The sequence below is a fragment of the Drosophila ficusphila genome, unplaced genomic scaffold (genome assembly GCF_018152265.1).
Source record: "Drosophila ficusphila isolate 14025-0441.05 unplaced genomic scaffold, ASM1815226v1 contig_414, whole genome shotgun sequence".
NCBI classification, from domain to species: domain Eukaryota; kingdom Metazoa; phylum Arthropoda; class Insecta; order Diptera; family Drosophilidae; genus Drosophila; species Drosophila ficusphila.
In genome coordinates, this window is record NW_025064328.1 from 20,426,601 (window position 1) to 20,449,438 (window position 22,838).

The 22,838-nt window shown below is 37.9% G+C and overlaps 1 protein-coding gene and 1 non-coding gene across 2 annotated transcripts; both read right to left on the minus strand.

Annotated features, from left to right (window-relative positions):
• Nucleotides 1-98: 98 nt before the first annotated feature.
• LOC108101342 (nuclear pore membrane glycoprotein 210) lies at nucleotides 99-22,176 on the minus strand. Its single transcript, XM_017205648.2, has 19 exons — nucleotides 21,964-22,176; nucleotides 20,845-21,904; nucleotides 17,637-18,995; nucleotides 16,824-17,574; nucleotides 16,435-16,752; nucleotides 15,510-15,641; nucleotides 15,255-15,454; nucleotides 14,934-15,197; nucleotides 14,581-14,706; nucleotides 13,631-13,736; nucleotides 13,106-13,227; nucleotides 12,954-13,052; nucleotides 12,656-12,889; nucleotides 12,441-12,587; nucleotides 6,100-6,252; nucleotides 5,636-5,771; nucleotides 4,746-4,796; nucleotides 565-639; nucleotides 99-504 (listed from the first exon to the last, which is right to left on the minus strand). Exons 1-19 carry the CDS (start codon nucleotides 22,116-22,118, stop codon nucleotides 371-373), a joined length of 5,622 nt encoding a protein of 1,873 aa, XP_017061137.1. The 5' UTR covers nucleotides 22,119-22,176; the 3' UTR covers nucleotides 99-370.
• LOC122320215 lies at nucleotides 16,261-16,400 on the minus strand. Its single transcript, XR_006245562.1, has one exon.
• Nucleotides 22,177-22,838: the final 662 nt, after the last annotated feature.

A 22,838-nucleotide genomic window follows, 5' to 3' on the forward strand; every position in this document is an offset into this window, starting at 1 on the left:
GTGGCACACTTCAAATGCGCAAATGTAAAATTAATGGCATACTTGACTTGATGCTTTTCTAATGAGAAATGCACGGCAGGAGGCGACAAGATAATATATAAATGCGCAGGACTTGTTCCCGTATTTCTTTATTCAGTTCTGTGTATTAACCAATGTATTGTTTTGTGCCTGTTCGGAAATCGTGTTGGTCTTGCTACAGCTCGAACTTAAAAGTATTTCTTATATATGCATTTCGTCTGCAACTGCACAATAATGTAACAACAACTTGTCCTACAATTAAACCCTGAGTTAGTTTTAATATATGATACAAAAGGGCCGAGAAGGATTGGCACAAGGCTTAAAACTAGGTATATATATGTATAGAAATTAACTAATTAAAGCGACTAGAGTTGCCAGATCTGTTCGGAGAATTTAACCTTGGGTGACCGTAAACATAGGCCTCCGATGTGGAAACTGATTGCGGACTTCGTCGACCTGGAGAAAAGCTTCGCAAGTGAAAGGAATCTAAGGAAATTAGAAAAATGCTTTAAAAATTTAAATTATGGCTAGGCAAGACAGACTTACCACTAATCGCGTCTTCCTGATGCATTGATCTTGGAGAACCGCTCAAAGAAGGAATCGATTTCTTTTTTTGGAATACTGTAATTAGATTATATAATATTAAAGTATGGTCATTTTCGAGTTTGATATGTTAGAAAGCAGTTTTTTATATTTCCGCATAAATTATTTTATTTTCTATGCCAGATATTTATATTAAGGGGTTATATCCAGTTGCGATTTTGAAAAAATCGAAATATTTTTTTTTGCCTATTTTGAATGTATATACACTGCGCGTCATCAGATTAGCGCCCCCTGAGCATTCTCGGGTAATGTCCAATATTATCCAAACTATCAAGGCTAAAGCCATAAAACTTTTTTTGACGATACTTTTAATAATATTCTTCAAAATAAGATAAGGTACATAATGATAAGTATAACAATAATATTTTTTTTATTTGAAAAGAAAATGTATTCCAAAAATATGAATTTAATTTTGCGTCATCAGATTAGCGCCCCCTGCTTAAATTTAATGAATTTTCACTTAATGCTTAACAACTAGTATTGTTTTATGTTTTATCTTATTATTTACTTATTTTCTAATCAAATTAATAGTGGGTGGTCCCGCCCCCGTTTTCCAGGACCTCACAGATCCTGCTGGGAAGTGACTCGTACAATTTCTCAATGTATTGTAATGAAATTGAAGACCAAGCTTTTTTAATCTCGTCGATGAGCTCCAATATGTACTATACTGCTTTCCAGACTCGTATACTTTTCTCGAGAGCCATCCCCACACGTTCTCTGTTATATTTAAGTCCGGAGAGTACGGCGGCCACTCCAGGACATCAACGTTTTGGCCCTGTATCCACGATTTTACAGATCGGGCAGTGTGGATTGGAGCGTTGTCGTGTTGAAAACGCCTTTTAAGATTTCCAAAACAATTTTGGAAATGTGGGAAAGCCGTTTTTAAAAGATTATTATACGCCACGGCGTTCATTTTCGGGGTGAAAAATTGCAACTCATAGGTGCCATAATAGGATACGGCTCCCTATACCATTACGCCACCTACCCGGCTATGTAAACGATCTAAAATATGCTCTTCTTTACGCCTGTCATGGAAAAAGTAATTATAGCCGTCAGGGCCTTCTAAATTAAATTTATTTTCATCGGAAAAGACTACAAAGCGCCACTCCTTAGACCATGTCATATGCGAGCGAGCAAAATTTAGGCGCATTTCCTTTCGTAACTTATTTAGTTGTTTTTTTTTTAGTTTTAGTCTTTTGTTCTGCTTTTTTTATGACTCGTAATACCGTGGACTTGCTAGCTTCCACACCGGTTTTTTCATTAATTTTGGCCAAAACGTTGATGTCCTGGAGTGGCCGCCGTACTCTCCGGACTTAAATATAACAGAGAACGTGTGGGGATGGCTCTCGAGAAAAGTATACGAGTCTGGAAAGCAGTATAGTACATATTGGAGCTCATCGACGAGATTAAAAAAGCTTGGTCTTCAATTTCATTACAATACATTGAGAAATTGTACGAGTCACTTCCCAGCAGGATCTGTGAGGTCCTGGAAAACGGGGGCGGGACCACCCACTATTAATTTGATTAGAAAATAAGTAAATAATAAGATAAAACATAAAACAATACTAGTTGTTAAGCATTAAGTGAAAATTCATTAAATTTAAGCAGGGGGCGCTAATCTGATGACGCAAAATTAAATTCATATTTTTGGTATACATTTTCTTTTCAAATAAAAAAAATATTATTGCTATACTTATCATTATGTACCTTATCTTATTTTGAAGAATATTATTAAAAGTATCGTCAAAAAAAAGTTTTATGGCTTTAGCCTTGATAGTTTGGATAATATTGGACATTACCCGAGAATGCTCAGGGGGCGCTAATCTGATGACGCGCAGTGTATATCTAAGAAGATTATCTGAAAATTTCAAAGTATTCCGGTAAATAGTATTGGAGTAATCAGTGTATTTGTAAAGACGTCTCCCATGTAGTTCAACTAGTAGCCAAAACTTTAAATGCGTTTTTCTCGAAACTATGTCTTCAAAGTCGGTGAGGAAAATTTCTCCGAGACGGCTTGTTCGATTGACTTGAAACTTTCACATTCTCTTCTTAGATATTTTTTTCAGGTAATGAGACTTGGAATTTTGGCTCCGACAAAAATTTCGATTTTTTTAGCCACTTCAAAGTTGAAATTTTTGTGCCAAAAACAAAGTTTTATGTTTGAGATGCCGCCATTTTGTCAAAAATCAAAATTTTGAAAATCCCAAGTCTCATTACCAGCATTTGTCTATTCTTTGCGTAATCCTTTTGGTTTTTTGCATTTCTGATAATTTGGACCGGAGATATTTTCCTCACCGCAAAACCCTTTTTTGAAGTGGACCCTCGGGAGATCCTCTACAGGAACGACGGAGTCCAACTTTTTTTTTTTTTTTAAATGTATTCTAAAACTAGAAAAAATGACCAATATTTTCATATATAACACGTATACATACAATAAATAGCCTCTCCAAAAATAATTTTCAAAAAAGCTCATTTTTTTGGCCTCGCAACTGGATATAACCCCTTAAGCAACAACAAAGTAATGACAGTTTTTCTATTCTAGATAAACATTTTATGACTTGTTATACCCTTGCAGAGCAAAGGGTATTATAATTTCAGTCAGAAGTTCGCAACGCAGTGAAGGAGACACCTCAGACCCCATAAAGTTTATATATTCTTGATCAGCATCAGAATCGAAATAGGTCTGTATGTCTGTCGGTCTGTCTGTTTCTATGTAAACTAGTCTCTCAGTTTTAAAGCTATCTTACTGAAACTTTCCCAAAAGTTGTGTAGTTTCATTAAAATCCGACAACGTTATCATATAGCTGCTATGGGAAATGTCAAAAAATCTATATAGCAGTATTTCCCTAAGTGTGGGTCGCGGGTAGATTTTGGGTAGGTACTAATTGTCATATAGATCTTGCAAATTTTTTTATAGATGGGTCACGGTCCCGACAAGTTTGAGAAACACTGCTATATAGAGTTAACGGAAATGAATGGAAAACAAGTAAGAAAGCTAGGTTCGGCAAACCGAAGCTGATATACCCTTGTAGTCATCAAATATGTCGAACAGAATACATAAAGGCTAAAGAACATCGAAGCTATGATGATTTTTCAATTAATTTTCCATATTTTTGACTATTTTTCATATAGCAGCTATATGATGTAGACGTCCGATTTTGATGAAATTTAATTCGTTATTCCATTCCAAAAATCATGCTTGACTGATGAAAAACAACGATGTTAACATTTTATTTCCCTTAATTCAATATAGATTTTTTAATCTTTCCTATGGCAGCTTTATGACATAGTTGTTCGATTTTTATCAATCTCTCGTATGACTATCCGAAATTGTCGCCCGATCCATCCCGTTCTCGCCCGTTCTGACGTATTTACTGCGTGTAATAACTACACAACTTTAAGAAAGTTTCAGCATGATAACTTTAAAACTGAAAGACTAGTTTACATAGAAACAGACAGGAGAACAGACATACAGACGTATTTCGATTCTGATGCTTATCAAGAATATATAAACTTTATGGGGTCTGAGGCGTCTCCTTCACTGCGTTGCGAACTTCTGACTGAAATTATAATATTATCTGCAAGGGTTTAAAAAATAAACTTATTTACCTTCGTATTCGCCATTAGTAACTACATGTTTAGCCCCAATATGCTAGCTTAAACAACGCAATATTCATACAGACAAAAGGGCCGAAGCTTGCTTTTTTGTCATTAAATGCTATAATTGAGTACAGATATTTCTAACTTTAAAACTGTGGGACTAGTATTCGTGTGTTTTGCGAAATTTTCATAACAAATATGTTTTCAAGTTGTCTTTATTATTGTTTTATTCTTATAAATCGCCAGCTACCGAATCGGTGAAAACAAAAACATTCTTTAAAGAAATTCGGCAATTGCTGCCATCGTTTCCACTACTGATGATAGTTTAAAAGTGAGCCTTTTATCGCTCGGGCTGCCATCACCGCTGCCCGAAACTTTTTGGTATTCATGCACGAAATGACTAAAAACTTAAAACTAATAGAGAAGTGTAGCAAAAGTTGTGCGTGTCTTCAGCCCCTGCCTCAGTTTGAGCTTCTCTCCTAGCCTAGGGGATGCGCGCCCTCAAAATTATTAATTACACTTACCCTCAGAGTTGACTTGCGTGACGCCCTGAGTCTGGAAGCAAGACATGTACACTGCAATAGATATAGAAAGAAAAATAGAAGGTGGTTGAGTTAGTTGGGTGGTTTTAGGTTTTGCGTATATATGAGCAGTTTCACCATAAAAGTCATTCAATTTAATACAAATGTGGTGGCTGCAATTTGCATACATTTTCTGGGCTGGGTTAGGGTAGGCAGCACTCCAACAGCAAGTAGGCAGCAATACCAACAACTTCTTATCAGTTTTTACTTGGCAAGCGAGCACGGCAAACGGTTAGCCAAGGTTGCTGGTCACCATCTTGTTCTTACTTTTATTGGGTGTAAAGTGTTTTCAAACCGATAACACTATCCATATCCAAGCTCGAGGCAAGGTAAACAAACAACCCAGAAATAGGATGAAAAATGGCAATGAAGCCTGTCCCAAAAAGAAAAACTTTTCTTCAACTAACGCTGAGCCAAGCTTTTGGACCTCGAACTTCGTAAACCAATCCCAGTCAGTCGCCGCGCGTGTTAAAATGCAAGAATATGGAAAAGTTTAACGAAGCGATTTCCCAAACGCAGGTCATGCTTCAAGCGTTACCGTCAAAAAGGTCCGTATCAAAGGACTTGCTTAGTGCAAGTCTGCATATCCAGTGGCCGATCTTGGTTGTTCCTGCCTTTTGCGGGACTGCTTATAAATTCATGAAACTAGCGATTAACTGTAAACAACAGCAACTACAAAAAGTGCAGATAAAAAACTTGAAGCGCTGCTTAACTTTATGATTTTTTGTCCTTAACGTTGCTGCCCACATTAACTTAAATTGACTGCAGAATTTACAGCACCATAGAGATGAATGAAATATGAAAAAATATGAAAAACAAGTCTCACAACTTACCCCAGATAGAAAAAATTACAATCACTGTGGTGGTTAGTACAAAGCCAAGATTCTCCAACAATCTGTACACCAAGGGGCCTCCATATGGCCGGCCTGCGCATTTTTGGGCCAACATTGTGCTGCCAACAATAGGTACCTGCAATAACAAAAGTAGAAATGTTTCTTAATCAAAGTTGTTTTGCGCAGGTGTAATTCGTTTGTTATTAACCAAAAAATGTTAAAAACAAGTGATATTTGTATCCTAGCAAAGTGTAGCGTCGTTTTGTAGGTTATGTCAACTTCCTTCAAATGATTTATAGTATGCCCAGATCCGAGCTCTGAAGCGCTTTGTGCAAAGCCGCGAAATTTAAAAGACACAAAAGAACGGAGATATTTGACAACCTTTTATGTTTGGATGGCTTCTTTTTTAAAAAAAAAAATCTAAACCTTGGATTAAAATAACAAATACTGTAAATAAAACCAACCTCGATGCTCTGCTCAGTGTCCGGTGATACAACAAGAACGTAAAAGGTTTCATCCAGCGGAAAGTCTTCAAAGAATCGCAAACGGTATTTGCTTATACCATGTCCATGCTCAATGAAATCCACAGCAAAGTATTTTGAATCAGAAGGTTTTACCTGTGTCAAATAGAAAAAAAAGCCAAAATTAATTTATTACCTAATACAATAACTCCATATCAGATGTTTCATATACATGATGAAAAGAATTGTATCATACGGGAACCATTCTCATAAGAAAAATGTCTCCTAATTTATAAAATAAATATTATATCTTTATACCCTTGCAGAGTAAAGAGTATTATAATTTCAGTCAGAAGTTTGCAACGTCGTGAAGGAGACACCTCAGACCCATATATTATTGATCATCACGATCAGAACTGAAATACGTCTGTACGTCTGTCCATCTGTCCGTAAACTAGACTCTTAGTTTTAAAGCTATCTTGATGAAACTTTCCCAAAAGGTGTGTAATTATTGCACGCAGTATATAAGTTGAAACGGGCCGGATCGGCCGACTATATCAGATAGCTCCCATACAAGAGAATGAAATAAAAAATTCTCACGCCGTTGTTTTTGATCAGATCGACTTGATTTCTTCCAGATGGCGTTTTTTTCTAACTACTATTGAATTTCGGATTAAATTTTATCAAAATCGGATTACTCTATCATATAGCTGCCATAGGAAAGATCGAAAAAAATATTAATAAATAATGGAAAGAAATTATCAAGTCACTGTTTTTAAGCCCACGAGCATGGGTTTCAAAATATTGAGTTTTTTAATAACCCTTGAATCGAGAATAAAATTTCATTAAAATTCGACAACGTCATATGGCTGCCATAGGAAAGAACGAAAACAAGAAAGGCAAGCCGAAGCTTATATACCCTTGCAGTCATTAAATATGTCGAACAAAATACAGTTCGTTTCATTTGGATAGGACAGCTAGCAACTTTTATGGTTAATCGCTCGTAGCAATGACAAAAATCGTTGAAAGCAAAATTTTTTTTTAAGTTATAATCTCTGTTCTATTGTGATTCTAAAATGCAGTTACATTTTTTCATTATTGCTTTCCCCACTTTTTATACCCTTGCAGAGCAAAAGGGTATTATAATTTCAGTCAGAAGTTTGCAACGCAGTGAAGGAGACACCTCAGACCCCATAAAGTATATGGGTGATTCCATATCAGATTTACAGTCGATATTGAGAAATTCGATGAGATATTTTTTTCTTGCTCTTTATCGAAAATAAATCGACACGTATTTTTTTATATGGCTCAGAAAATTTTTTTGACAAAGTTATGATTTTTTGAACTTTTGATGAACTTCCCTTTTTTTGATGACAGTCGCGTTTTCCAGCCCGAATAACTCGAAAACCGTACGTCGCAGGAAAAAATATATAGGAAGTAAAAATTTCATCCTTCCTTCTTCTTTGCAAAACTTTCGTGAAAAAATTTTTTTAAACAATTTTTCACCACAAAAAGTTCAAATGTTAATAACAAATTATTTTTTCTCCAACTTGGACCATTTTGATTTTTTTTTTTTTTTCACAGTAAATCCTTCACATTCTTCTGATGAACATACTAAAGTTTCAGAATGGTATCAAAATTAGTTTTTGAGTTACAGAATTAAATAGAATTAAAAATTCATTTTATTGACCCTTACTATGCGCGCGCGAAGCGAATTGACGCTCGTTAGAGTCGTTGGTCGGCGCACGCCCTGAGACCGAGCGCGCGGACCGTGCATGATAATCTTTAAAATTCTGTAACTCAAAAACTAATTTTGATACCATTCTGAAACTTTAGTATGTTCATCAGAAGAATGTGAAGGATTTACTGTGAAAAAAAAAAAAAATCAAAATGGTCCAAGTTGGAGAAAAAATAATTTGTTATTAACATTTGAACTTTTTGTGGTGAAAAATTGTTTAAAAAAATTTTTTCACGAAAGTTTTGCAAAGAAGAAGGAAGGATGAAATTTTTACTTCCTATATATTTTTTTCCTGCGACGTACGGTTTTCGAGTTATTCGGGCTGGAAAAACGCGACTGTCATCAAAAAAAGGGAAGTTCATCAAAAGTTCAAAAAATCATAACTTTGTCAAAAAAATTTTCTGAGCCATATAAAAAAATACGTGTCGATTTATTTTCGATAAAGAGCAAGAAAAAAATATCTCATCGAATTTCTCAATATCGACTGTAAATCTGATATGGAATCACCCATATATATTCTTGATCAGCATCACCATCTGAATCGAAATATGTATGTACGTCTGTCCGTCTGTCCGTCTGTCTGTCTGTCTGTCTGTCCGTCTGTCCTCCTGTCGGTTTCTATGTAAACTAGTCTCTCAGTTTTGAAGCTATCTTGCTGAAACTTTCTCAAAAGTTGTGTAGTTATTGCACGCAGTATATAAGTCGGAACGAGCCGGATCGGCCGACTATATCGGATAGCTCCTATACGAGAGAATGAAATAAAAAATTCTCACGCCGTTGTTTTTATCAGATCGACTTGAATTCTTCAAGATGGCGTTTTTTAACTGTTATTGAATTTCGGATTAAATTTGAACAAAATCGGATAACTCTATCATATAGCTGCCATAGGAGAGATCGAAAAATATATATAGAATTAATGGAAATAAATTGATAGCATCATTGTTTTTTATCTCACGAGCATGATTTTTTAAGTATCAAGTTTTTTTAACTAGCCTTGATTTATAAAAAAAATTTCATAAAAATCGGACAACTATATCATATAGCTGCCATAGGAAAGATCGAAAAATCTATATAGAATTAACGGAAATAAAATGATAACATCGTTATTTCTCATCAGAAACCCATGATTTTTGGAATATGGAGTTTTCTAACGACTCTTGAATAGCCAATAAAATTTCATCAAAATCGGACAACTATATCATATAGCTGCCATATGAACAATAATCAAAAATATGGAAAACTAATAGAAAAGTCGTCGTAGCTTCGATGTTCTTTAGCCTTTGTGTATTCTGTTCGAAATATTTGATGACTGCAAGGGTATATAAGCTTCGGCTTGCCGAAGCTAGCTTCCTTTCTTGTTTATTTGAGTTTTTGCACTGCTGCATGGTTTTTTGCATGCTGACAATCGTTTCATTTGGATAGGACACTTGTCAATAATCACTTGTGTACAGTGCGCAGTTTGTTTAAAACGTTTTTTTTTTTCAATATTTTGCTATTATTGATCAAATGAAACAAAAATAGGCCTTGGATCGGCACTCCAGGATAAAGATGGGAAAATTATGGAGGAAAATTGATGCATATTTGGACTCAGGCCTTAATGTAAGCCAAATCGCCACGAAAATAAAAAAAAATCGCGAAATGTTGTAAATTTATTAACAGATAATGAAAACTATAAAAAAAATTATAAAGGGCTCCAAAAAACAAAGTTAAACGTTCGAGATAAGCGGCTTCTAGTGAAAAAGGCCTCCAATTTCCCCATGTCCTGCCCCGGTTTGGCTCATTATGAGGCCAACAAGGTGTCTAAAACCCCATTTGGCGGACTTTACACACTTGCTAACACTTGGGGCCATCAAAAATGGCAAGTTCTCCAAGAATCACAGAGATCCATCGTCAGGCGCGGCACAATTTTGGAAAATACAATTTTAAAACGAATTGGCGCTCAGTAAGCTATTCTTAAAGGCTCCTGCTAAGCTTTATTATACCCTTGCAGAGCAAAGGGTATTATAATTTCAGTCAGAAGTTTGCAACGCAGTGAAGGAGACACCTCAGACCCCATAAAGTATATATATTCTTGATCAGCATCACGATCTGAATCGAAATCCGTCTGTCCGTCGGTCCGTCTGTCCGTCTGTCTGTTTCTATGTAAACTAGTCTCTCCGTTTTGAAGCTATCGTGCTGAAACTTTCCGAAAAGTTGTGTAGTTATTGCACGCAGTATATAAGTCGGAACGGGCCGGATCGGCCGACTATATCGGATAGCTCCCATACAAGAGGTCAAAAAAATAAAGGGAAAAAAATTATTACGCGTTTTCTAATTACTGTTGAATTTTGGATTAAATTTTATCAAAATCGGATAACTCTATCATATAGCTGCCATAGGAAAGATCAAAAAATATACAGTCAGCACACAATTTATTCGGACGCTCACTATTGTAAAGTTTAACTGCATTTTTCACAAAACTTTCGTAATTTAAAAAATTTTTTTTTTACGTATTATGAAAACATATATTTTCTGAAGCCATTAGAATAAAAAAAAATTATTTTTTTACAATGCCCCTTTATCTAGTGGACAAAATGCAAAAAAACTGCCTAAAATGCTGCACAAAAATTATTCGTACACTTTTGATTTATTGTCTTTTATTTCTGATTGCAACGGTAATTGGTGATTCTTCTTTTGCATTTTCATTGGAATTACTTAGGAGTAGGCTTCGATGTGCTTTTTTTTTATGTTGTTTGTGTTAGTTTCGCTGCGTTTCTTAAAAAGATTAGTCAAAATGGGACGTAGTCGAGATTTGTCCTTAGATTTGCGAAAATCTATCTTAAAATTGCATTTGGAGAATCGGAGCTACCGGGAAATTGGTAGAATCATTGGCAAATCACCTTCCACAATTCATAGTGTGATTAAAAAATATCTGGACACCGGAGATTTAGCTGCAAATCACAGTAAAGCTGGTAGGCCTAAAATACTAACCCCACGCGAGGAGCGAAAAGTTGTGTCTTCAGTTTTACAAAACCCGAAATCAACATCTTCCACAATTCGAAAGAATCTAGAGGAAGCTACGCAAAAAAAGTTTGCGCCCAAACCATCCGCAACTACCTGCACAGTGCTGGTTTACACGGTAGAGTTGCTCGTCGAAAGCCCTTCATTTCCGCCATTAACAAAAAAAACGTTTGGAGTTCGCAAAACTGCATGTCAGCAAGCCGGAATCGTTTTGGCAGAACGTAGTTTTCAGTGACGAATCCAAATTCAATATATTTGGACACGACGGTCCTCCCAAAGTATGGAGAAAGACAAACGAAGCCTTGAAAGAAATAAATCTAATACCAACTATTAAGCATGGTGGCGGAAATGTAATGGTTTGGGGGTGTGTAGGCTCTTATGGAGTCGGTGAAATGGTCTTCATAGAAGATAAAATGAACAAAATGATGTATAAGGATATTCTTAGTAAAAATTTGATTCCCAGCGTTTTAAAACTTGGACTTGATCCAAAAAAATTTCTGTTTCAACAAGATAATGACCCAAAGCATTCTTCCTATTTGGTGCAAGAATGTCTCTTGTATCACTGCAAACAGCTCAAAACACCTCCCCAATCTCCAGACTTAAACCCTATAGAACACGTATGGAACCTACTTGAAAAAAGAATACGAACGCACAGTGTATCCTCAAAGGAATCCCTAAAAACAGCATTGCAAACGGAATGGAGTAGATAGGCGCTAACGAGACATCCAAATTGGTGAACAGCATGGGTCGACGTTTACAAGCTGTAATAGATGCTAAGGGAGGACCCACAAAATATTAAAAAAAAATTTCACTGAAAAAATGATGTTTTTATATCGATTTTCTGAAGTCTACGAATAATTTTTGTGCGAGAAAAAAAGACTTTTTAGTTAATTTTGGAATATTTTTTAGTATTTAAGTTAAAAGTTTCTTATTTAGTTTTTAAAATAGATGTTAAGAATGTTGTTCCTCAATATGAAATATAAATTTTTTGTTTTCGTTGTATATTTGTTGAGTTATTAATGAATAAGATTGGAAATCACGGGTGTCCGAATAAATTTTGTGCTGACTGTATATAGAAATAATGGGAAAAGAATCATAACGTTGTTGTTTTTTATTCCACGAGCATGATTTTTACAACATCGACTTTATGAACTACCCTTAAACCGAGAAAAAAATTTTATTAAAATCCGACACCGTTATCATATAGCGGCCATAAGAAAGATCGAAAAATCTATATAGAAATACGGGAAATAAAATTATAACATCGTTGTTTTTCATCAGACAAGCATAATTTTTGGAATATAAAGTTTTCTAACTGATTTTGAATTGCATAATAAATTTCATCAAAATCGGACGACTTATCATATAGCTGCCATATGAACAATAGCCAAAAATATCGAAAATTAAAGAAAAGTCGTCGTAGCTTCGATGTTGTTTAGCCTTTGTGTATTCTGTTCGAAATATTTTATGACTGCAAGGGTATATAAGCTTCGGCTTGCCGAAGCTAGCTTCCTTTCTTGTTTTTTTTTTGTTTGCACAGCAACAATGCTATCCAAAGCCATTATGTACTGCTCCTAGTAACGATGATTGCAACCCAGCGACTCACCTGAACCTTATGCAACGCCTTGTCCAGTCCACTTATATGAAACTCCTGCGGCTTTAAATCAGTAACTCGGACTGATTCGGGCATCACCTTGATACCGGGTACTAATTTCAATGACATCTTATCCAACATTCCGTTTGGCATGACCGCCTGTTTTCCAAAAAAAAAGAGTATATCGCGTAAGTATTCTGTTCCTAGAGAACAACTAGGAAACGAACCTCTAGCTCCAAATAGACGTCGTTTGTCTTGACAATGGCCAGCAATTCAATGAAGCTGGAAAGCAATTCCAGTCGACAGATATACTGCCCGACACTAGCATCGAACATGGCCTCAACTTTGTACAATTTTAGCAGCTGGCGACCGAGTACCTCCTTTGCCGCTAAGCGACATGTAAAGATATCCACTGGCAGGCTACCAAGCTGCCCGGCACACTTTGAAACGTTTTGTGCAATCTATGGGCGAAGAAATATATATATTTTAGTACCAATAAATTCAATATTAATTTGAAGGACTTACGAGGTTACTGTACTTGTCGGACTGCAAGTGGTTACGGAGAACCAACTGCCCCCGGTATTCCGGTCCGCTGAATATGTCCAAAGACTTGGCAAAGACAATCTATAGAAAGTTATTTTTAAGATATTGATACTGGGTATAAATAACTGTATTACCGCATCCGACTCGCGAACTTCCAAGTCGTACTTAATGAACCCGCCGCGTTTTGTCTCGTCGCCGTTAAATATTTCTACCTTTTCGCTCAGCTTCTGCCGATGGTTTAACACACGGCCAATACCTGAAGATGAAATGAAGAGAATTAATATTTATTATTTTTTTAATCTGCCCACGCAAAAAAAGAAGCAAGCTTCGGCAAGCCGAAGCTTACATCGAAGCTATGACGATTTTTCTAGTAAGTTACTTTATTTTTGAGGATTGTTCATATGCCAGCTACTATATAAGACATAGTCGTAAAATTTTTATGAAATTTAATTCAAAATTCGAGTCATTAGAAAACTCTACATTCCAATTTGGAATTAAATTTCATCTAGCTGGCATAGGAAAAATTGAAAAACGTACGTAAAACTAATTGAACAAAGAATTTAACGTCGTGGTTTTTATTACCCAAACACGATTTTTAGATTATCGAGCGTTCAAAACAAAATAATAAAAAAGACAAAACAAAGAATTAAATTACTCACCTGTGTGTTTATTAACCGAAACAATCTGCTCATTTGAGCTGCTCCAAATCGACGACAACGTTAGGGGTGAATTGAAGCAAATGATGTCACCGACAGAGAAAATTGTCTGTCATTCGATAAGAGTGGTCAAATCCGAAGATTCACATAGAGTAGGCAAGAAAAAATTAATATAATATATTATATAGTTATATAATTTGTCGTGATCAGCGTTAAAAAAATTTTAATACAAAACGATATAACCAATCCAAAGTATGCTTGGTCTGAACAAATTTCGTTCCTACCACCTTTAAAAGTATACGAAGGCGGTACGAAGTTCGCCGGGTCAGCTAGTTTCTATATATATTTTTCGATCTTTCTTATTGCGGCCATATGATATTGTTATCCGATTTTGATCAAATTAAATTCAAAATTCGATGGTAGTTAAAAAACACAAACTGAAAGAAATCAAGCCGATATAATTAAAAACAACGAAGTAAACATTTTTTTGTTTTCAATCTCCCGTATGGGAGCTATCCGATATAGTCACCCGATACGGCCCATTTCGACTTATAACTGCGTGTTGAAACTATACAACTTTTGGTAAAGTTTAGCTTTAAAACTGAAAAACTAGTTTACATAGAAACAGACAGGCGGACAGACGGACAGACGTATTTCGGTTCAGATCGTGATGCTGATCAAGGTGTCTTCTTCACTGCGTTGCAAACTTCTCACTGAAATTATAATACCCTTTTCTCTGCAAGGGTATAAAAATTCCCACTACAAGGTATTCAAATGAATCAATTTACTAAAATCCTCATCGCTTGTTTGTAACCATATATGCTAAGATTAAAATAAAAAATATCGCCTAATAATAACCCAGAAAAAGATAACATTTGTGTGCTTTAGTGTAGATTTTATATAATGACCTGTCAGTTTCTCTGTTTCTTTAGATGTAACTAGAATCAGCTCACCTTGGTGGGAAAAATGTTCTCGGAGTCCAATACTGAAAGCTTGACGTAGTCTTCTGCGTGTTTGACGCCAGTTGGGTCCTTTAGACTGATGGCGATGACATTGTTGGTTTCACGCTGCAGGTTCAGCTGTATCAGAGGATTCGTACTTCGTTTATATTTTTATTCGTTTTATTTTTATGCATATGCGAGCAAAGAAAAAATTATAGTATCTAATATGGCTTCTTGTAATGTCTTCACTCAGTGCCTCGTACAGATATCCGTTTTGGGAACACATAAATCTCAAATGACACTCGAAAAGTTTAGTGTGGTTTTGCTTACTATGTAAAAGTCAAAACATCAAAAATTAGACTCACCACAATTGTCAGATTATTTTCTATTTGAACATCAACGACATCCCTCGTGGCCAGTTCATACCGTAGGCCGTTTGCATCTTCAATGCTATGGGAAAACTCGTTGCCCAAATTGTCATGGAGTGATACTTTAAGCACGAAGTTCATACCACGGGGAACCTTGTGTTCGACCTTTCTAAACTTAAGGTTTGGTAAAAGCGTAACCAAAATGTATTGGACATTCTTTACTTCGATTCCGATTGGTAGAGTTTGGTCCGCTGTTTTGGCCTAAAAAGCATTAATTTAATAAAACTCCGCGGTTAGACCAACAAAGCTGATTCTTACGATTACTAGATCACGACCAAGTGTGTCTTTAGTGTGAACAAGGCCATCTGGTGTTACGTTGACAACACCGTTGCTCTGACTATCCATTTTGAAGACCGCATCGTCTATATTAGATTTAAGCTGGACCGTGCTCCTTGGAGCTGCCAAAATGGAATCCATTCTAATAGGTTTTGGTGCAACCAGCTCCAGAGTTTTAAAAACTGCAATAAATGTTTTAATTATGTTTCAATCGTGGTCGGGTGAGCGTAAACTTACCTATAAGCTCTACGGTAGCTGGTGGCAGCATTGTCCCGTCCATTAAACTTACAGATGCTGTGATTGTAACCTTTCCAGGATTCAGAGCTCGTACTCGAACAGAAATTAAGTCCTCACTTTGGTACTCGATTCCTGCACAGAATTTTTTATAATTACAATCCAATGCATCCATACCATTAGATAAGAGCTTCCTTCACACAAAGCAATAAACTAAAAATATTTCTCTAGCCCATGTTACCATGTCAAAATCGGATACCTTTATCATATATCTACCATAGGACAGATCGAAAAATATATATACAAATAATGGAAATAAATTGATGACATCGTTGTTTTTTATCCCACGAGCATGTTTTTTTGAATTTCAAGTTTTTTAACAACTCTTATATTGAGAAAAAAGTTTCAAAAAAATCGGACAACTATATCTTATAGCTGCCATAGGAAAGATCGAAAAATCTAAATCTATAACTTTTGGGAAAGTTTCGACAAGATAGCTTTAAAACTGAGAGACAAGTTTGCGTAGAAACGAAGAGGCGTATTTCGATTCTGATCGTGATGCTGATTAAGAATATATATACTTTATAAGTTCTGGGGTGTCTCCTTCTGTACGTTGCAAACTTGTGATTTAAATTGGCATACTCAAGGAATTATAACACCTTCTGTAGGGTTTAAAAATGCATGAAAATATTTAACAAGATAACGAAAATAAAGGCTGAAGTTGGGTACATCGATAAACATGGGAGAAAAAAATTTGTGTATGTTCCGTATCTGTTCCTGCTTCGAAACTAAACCGGGCAGGCTCATCGAAGAACATTAAGAGGTTAATGTCCGAGCACTTAGTGAGCATAGAGATAAAGCCTGTAATCTCTATAGCGGTATCCGTGCACGATAATGGTAATTATTTTCTTAATTGCACTGAACTTACCCGCCGCCGTGAAGACGTTAAATATTTCAACCACCTGAGGTTGGTTGACTTTCCAAGAGATTTTGATATTTTGCAAGGTACCCAGCACCATGGGCGACAAGTCAGAATGACCCCACAAAGTTGCGGGCATAATGGCACCGCTGCGAATCCGCACCAGCGGCGTCCGTATCTGCACTCCTGTGAGGGCAACAACCGAGACTTCCACCGAGTCTTGGGATACCACCTCATCCTTTCCAGTTATTGGGTTTTTTACAAGGCACTTGCCAACAATCTTGCTGGTCCCTAGGCTGTGAGCCGTTACAATAGAGGACCTTATAGCTGAAAATGGAACCAAAGGAAAACTTCCTTGTTATCAAAAATAAATAAAACAATTATTACAAAAAACTTACTTGCCACTTCCTCCTTTTCCAATATGTATATCATGTTGGTGTTTGGCTGCGGGCCACCCTGATAAAAAATCTGTACGCTGCTTCCAATCACAAGAGTGGAGTCGCGAGGATATAGACGAATTGGAGCAAAGACCTGAACATTGAGTGGCTCAGTTGCCACTTGCAAAGAGCCCTTGCCGGCCTTAAAAACTATTTTGGTCTCACCAACGTTATTGCCCGTTATGGTGTAACGAATCTCTCCCGACCTCAAGTTTTGTTGTTCCCCTAGCCGCACGCTCAAAATACTTTGGTCCAAAACCTCCTCGGATAAATCGTATACACTTAGACTGCTGCGATCCACTTCCAAGGGGTTATCGTTCGTGTCAAAAAGTCTGACAATCGCCTCGATGCGTGTAGTGCGTTCCAACCGGTCCATGCTTGTTACTTCAATGGCTCCAATTCCCACAACGGAGATGGACAGATGGCTCGGCTCGGTCGTTAAACAGCGGTCAAACAGCTCCAGACGCACGTGGCCGAAACGCAGAGGTGTTACCTTAAGTATGCGGGTCTTCTCATCATATTCGGCCTGTACGATCCCCTCCTCGGACAAGTCCAGCTGTAGGTAGCCGCTGCCCTGGGCGATGGGTATATTTTCACTGTGTCCCGCTGCTAGCAAGATGCTCACGTGGTCCTTTGGCAACAGCGTACTGTTGACCGTGTGGAATCGGACCTCATTTTCGATAAGGGGCGTGCTTACTAACCCAGTCTTTGGCTGCGAATTGTAATTTTTTTCTACTTATTAGGACTTCTCACAAAAGAATATTATTAACTCACGTTTTGGACTCCGAAAGCCGGGCGCTCTGCGTGTATATCTTGCTGGGCAAGCAGATTGTCGTTATAGTGTAACACAGTGCCCTTAATGCGGAAGTTAGGCGCCACCTCGTTTAAAGTCAAAACGAGAAGATCCCGATTAGGCAGGCCAACTCCGTGAACGAACTCCAGCTCGGAGACCTGCCGGGACATTATGTCCTCGCGATAGCGCTTTTCACCCGCGACGAACTCCCATTCTAGCCACAGAGAGCTGACATTCATAAGTCTTCGGTTGTTTGAATCCTGAACTTCAATCTCAATCTCAAATTTGTTTTCGCGGTCTTTTAGGAAAAGAAGTGAAGAGCGCTGTTCCAAGGGACAGGACTCACGAAGGTTGTGGCGTGCGTAAAGCTTCAAGAAGCGTGGGCGGACGCAGTAAACCTTTGTGGTAACCTCTGATCGGTAGACGGCAAAGCTGGCCGTAGTCAGACTATTGTGCACTCGGTAAGTAAACGTTGTCTCGCCCAGCTTGCGGCACAGCACGGTGAACGCTGTAATACCATTTTGTGGGTCGAACTCTAGCTCAGCCACAGAAATAACTTTGTCATCGAAAGCTGTTGACTTGGTGAGCTCCGCCGCCATGGTAAAAATACGTTGCGGTCCGTGAGTGTAGATCACATTGCGAGATGACCCGACGGGAAGCACTACCTCGTTATGCAGAGGATTAAGCACAACCAGAGGTTTAAAAACGTAGATGTCAACGGTGTCGTGAAGCACTTTGTCTTGGAAAGTATATGAAACTCGCAGCGAGGTACTGCCCACAGCGGTGGCGCGCAACCGCAGCACGCGGCACGCTTCAGGGACTATCTCCTTGAGCTCCTCATTGCTCTCTAGCTGAAGAATGGGTTGACTTAAATCAAGCTGGAAGTGGAGGTTTTCGCAACTTGTGTATGGGACGTCAGAATTGTTAATCCGAGCGTAAACTCCCACGTGCACGTGCACATAATCCTTAAGAGCGGTCTCGAAGTTGCTTCGTTTAATTTGGAGGCGGTAGGGGGGCAGGAAGTAAATCTGCGCAAGACGGGAGATTTGTTGGTTCTTGGTCAGCGCCACCTTGACAGTGGTCTGGGCAGCGAATGAACCATCCACCCCCTGGGGCACGAAGGAATTTCGAACGTCTCGAATCTCGGTTGTGGCCAGGCCCTGCGCATCTATCTGGAGCACTTGCGGGTTTCCGGAGTACCAAGCGTAATTGTTATCTCCGCCTGAAGCATGAAACTGCAGCTTTAATGGTTTAACGCTGTTTGGATCGTAGGGCAGCACCACCTTGGTTGGCATCAGATGAAGCTCTTCAAAGATCTGAAGTTCAGCTTGCACTGACAACTGGGTCATAATTAAATATTCTGATTATAAGAAAAGTAAACAAGAAAGAACGCTAGCTTCGGCCAGCCGAAGGTTATTGCATTGAACTTTGAATAAAATTACAAGATCCATTGTAATTTAAAAACACCATCTTTCAAAAATCAAACTTGTGTGAAAAAACCAGGTCGTTATAATTTTGTTTCTATTAGTTTTACAGTAAAATCAGGTTATGACGACTTTCAAGGGACACGTCGTTATACCCGGAAGACGCCCTAACCAAAACTCGGTCGGACACTATAAGCGAAGTCGTTATAACAGGATGCTACTGTTTATGTTTTTGTGACCTTTTCTATGACAACTGTTTGATGTACTCGTCCCATTTTCATAAAATTCAATTCGTAATTTAATAGTCGATAAAAATACCTTTATGCCAAAAAATTTTCATTTCCTGCCTCTCAGCCTATGGCTTGTCATAATGACAGCAATGTATACGATATAGTGGTTTTAAAATGGTAAAGCCAATTGCATAGAAACCTACAAACGGACAATACGACAGATAAATGTCCCTGAAATAATAATATAAGCTTCGTCTCGCCGAAGTTAGCTTCCTTTCTTGTTCCTTTTTTTTTAAACTTGTGTTGCTTATGAAACAAATTATTTATCTCAACATTCTAGCACTTGCAATTTCCAAGATGTGCAGGTTCATTTAGAAGGACAAAAGTTTAGACAGATAGAAATGTCTGATATTTAGATTAAGAATATACACCCTTTTTTTGTTTTGAAAATTGCTTTTCTTGTTCATTAAAATAGGCATCTACCGTATTCTAGCTTCTATAGCTTTCAAGGTATCGATGCATTCATAGAGAAAACAGGAAAGGAAGCTAGCTTCAGCGTGTCCAAGCTTATATACCTTTGCAGTCATCAATAATTTTGATCAAAATACATAAAGGCTTTTCTATTCTATTAATTTTCTATATTTACGACAATTTTTTCTATGTCAGCTATACAATAGTCGTCGGTTTTTAAGTGTCGGTAGAAAACTCTATCTTCCAAAAATTATTCTTGTCTGATAAAAAACAATGATGATATAATTTTTTTCTGTTTTTGCAATTTTTAAGAAATTTTTTTTTAAAGACCATATGTCGAGAATATTGCGAACAAATTTTTAGTCAATTAGAGTCAAACTAACAGAGTTACAGCGTTTTTAACGACCGAATTTGGACGCACTTTGATTTAAAAAATTTAAATCGATTTTCCCGAAAACGTTATTTTTAAAGTCGGTGAACATTAGAACTTGAAATCTGCAGAACCGATTTTTTGAAAATTTCAACACTAATTCTTCACTTAAATTAACAGGTAATTAGGTAGTTTTTCATAACAAGCATTTTTTTTTATCTAAAATCTCACTTTTTTGGACTCTTCTTTCGTATGCCAGCTATATGATAAAGTTTTACGATTTTGGTAAAGTTTATTTTACATTAAAAGAAACAGACGGACGTATGGAAAGACGGACAGGTGTATACGTCTAGTTCGATTCAGACCGTGATCAAAAATATAAAAGTCAAGAATGACCTAAAGGGGTCTGAGGACCCGCTCATGGAGTTTGTGAATGTGCGTGGGCATTTTAGATCGTTCACTGCGTATTCATCCCTAATATGTTAATCATTATCACAAAATGCAACGTCCGTGAACATTATTTTTTTTAAAAACAGACACTGCGGAAAAATTACAAATTATTCCTAAACCCAATAACCTAGTTCTTTAGACGGATAGACATACAAACATGGCTAGATGCCACATTACGATTACCAGTTTTATAACGAAAAAGCAGAATTTTTTAAGTGAAGTTCCGAAGATCGCAGATACTTACGTCTTTGTATGACCCGTACACCTCAGTTATGCCCTCCTTTCTTGCTTCGCCAAATAGACGGCTTCCGTTTCGAGTCCGTTGAACAATGGAGAATAAGGACTCGTCGATCTCTGAACTAATAGAATACCGGCTGCCCAAAGTTATTTTCTGCCCGTCGGCGGCAAATAAGTCCAAAGCAATCTCGTGATGTTCTCCCTGAACTGTGACCCAATTTAGATGAGGAAGCAAGCTGATACCTAGCCTGACAGGCTCCGCGACCGTCAATAGGGCGCTGGGTCCTTTGGCAGTCGTATCCGAGTCCGCCATGTTGCGGTCACGCAGAAAAACCTGAGTGCGGCCCACAGCCACTCCTGTGGCACTGTTGCCCCGTAAGTAGGCAACACTGGCGTCCTCTACCTCTAAATAATACTGCATGTTATCAATAACATGCAGGCGGTCCATCTTCAGCTGCAAGATGCGAAATGAAACCGAGTCACCGGCAAGGATGGCGACCTCAGAGGGCTCGATAATTATGTTGGCCAGGACGCTGATGTAAACTTCTATAGGACGCACGTGCCGGTATTCAGCCTGGGGCATGGCAATGGTCACTTTAGCGGTGCCCGTATTGATGCCCTCTAGGAGGATCATATACCCCTTGGTGCCGTCCGCCTCAAACTTTTCCAGAGCGGACGGCACAGTGTGGTAGGGGCTGTCCGTGAAGGTAAGGTAGCGCATCGCAGCGGGCTTGTTGCTGCCGGGCTCCGAAATCTCCCAGTCAAACTCAATGCCCTCTAAAGTGAAAAACTCATTGCCCTGTTCATCAAAAGCGTGCAACTCGAACATGGCAGGAGCCTCCTCCAGATAAAGCTGCCTGGTTGCTGTGCGCACATTAAGGCTGGCGACGGCATCTACAATCACGTCGGATCGTAACGTTTCGCCCGTTTGCATCTCCTCTGCAAAGACGATTGCCGTGTTCCTGCGGCGCTCGTGGGTGCGAACCGTTACAACGGCCTGGTATGCACATTCGCTGAATCCATTGTAGATGGGCATGACGGATATTAGGTCTTGTCGCGAGGATGACCTATAGATGGCGTCAAAATAGGGTAAAAAAGGCGGCAAGGCTTTGGGACGCCAACTTACCATTTGTAGCAGTTGGGCTCGTCGACTTCTAAAGTGAAGTTAATGGCTTTCTCCTCGAAAATTGGCAACAATACGCGCGGGTGGTTCAACCTAGCTGCATCAGCAGCGAAGTTTGTTACCATAATTATCAATGCCACACACAAAACGGCTTTCATTTTGTTAAAAAAAAAACAAAGCACGTTTATAACTAGGGTAAAACGAAATGCCGATAGAGATGGACAACCGTGCCGATACCGGCAATGCTTGGTCTAAATATACGGTCACATTACTTATTAGTTAGATCTAATACCCGAAATCAACTAAGCAACATCTATATCCAGTGTTGCCAACTTGGCTATTTTCTGGCCAAATTAGAAACCACTCAATTTTGCAGGAGCCTGTTATGTTGGCTATTTTATAAAAGAAATGTGCTATTTTTTAGCTATTTTAAATAATTTGTAATATTTGATATTATATATAGTCGACTAAAATCCGTCGACCTTCAAATTAAATTTTCGGAAATCGTATGTTGGCATAGACACCATGTTTACAGCCCAGCGCGATCGAGTTGTGTATTTTAAATACTAAAATATTATTTACCCCTTTGTAGCTTTTGGGTACTTCGTATTTTCTTAACATCGTTTCGCGCCTGCAATGCTACATTCTCAACTCTCTACATTCAAATTCACTGATTATTGTGTTTGTGCGGTTGTTTCTTAAAATGTATAAACAAAAAGTTCGCAATGCTTGGTTGGAGGATCCCCAATTTAAGGACTGTGTTGCACATTGAATGCAAAGTTGTGGAACATTGTATCGCACGCTGAAACTAAAAACAGAAAAAGAAAAAAATGCTTTTTTCAGTACGACGTCCCCCATAAGTGCCTTTCACAGATTGG

Coding starts and splice junctions, on each gene's coding strand:
- LOC108101342 (XM_017205648.2), bottom strand. CDS start 22,118: ATGAAAGCCGTTTTGTGTGTGGCATTGATAATTATGGTAACAAACTTC. Junction 18,996..20,844: donor TGTACGGGTCATACAAAGAC/GTAAGTATCTGC, acceptor ATTATGACCCAG/TTGTCAGTGCAAGCTGAACT. Junction 4,797..5,635: donor TGTAATTTTTTCTATCTGGG/GTAAGTTGTGAG, acceptor TATCTATTGCAG/TGTACATGTCTTGCTTCCAG.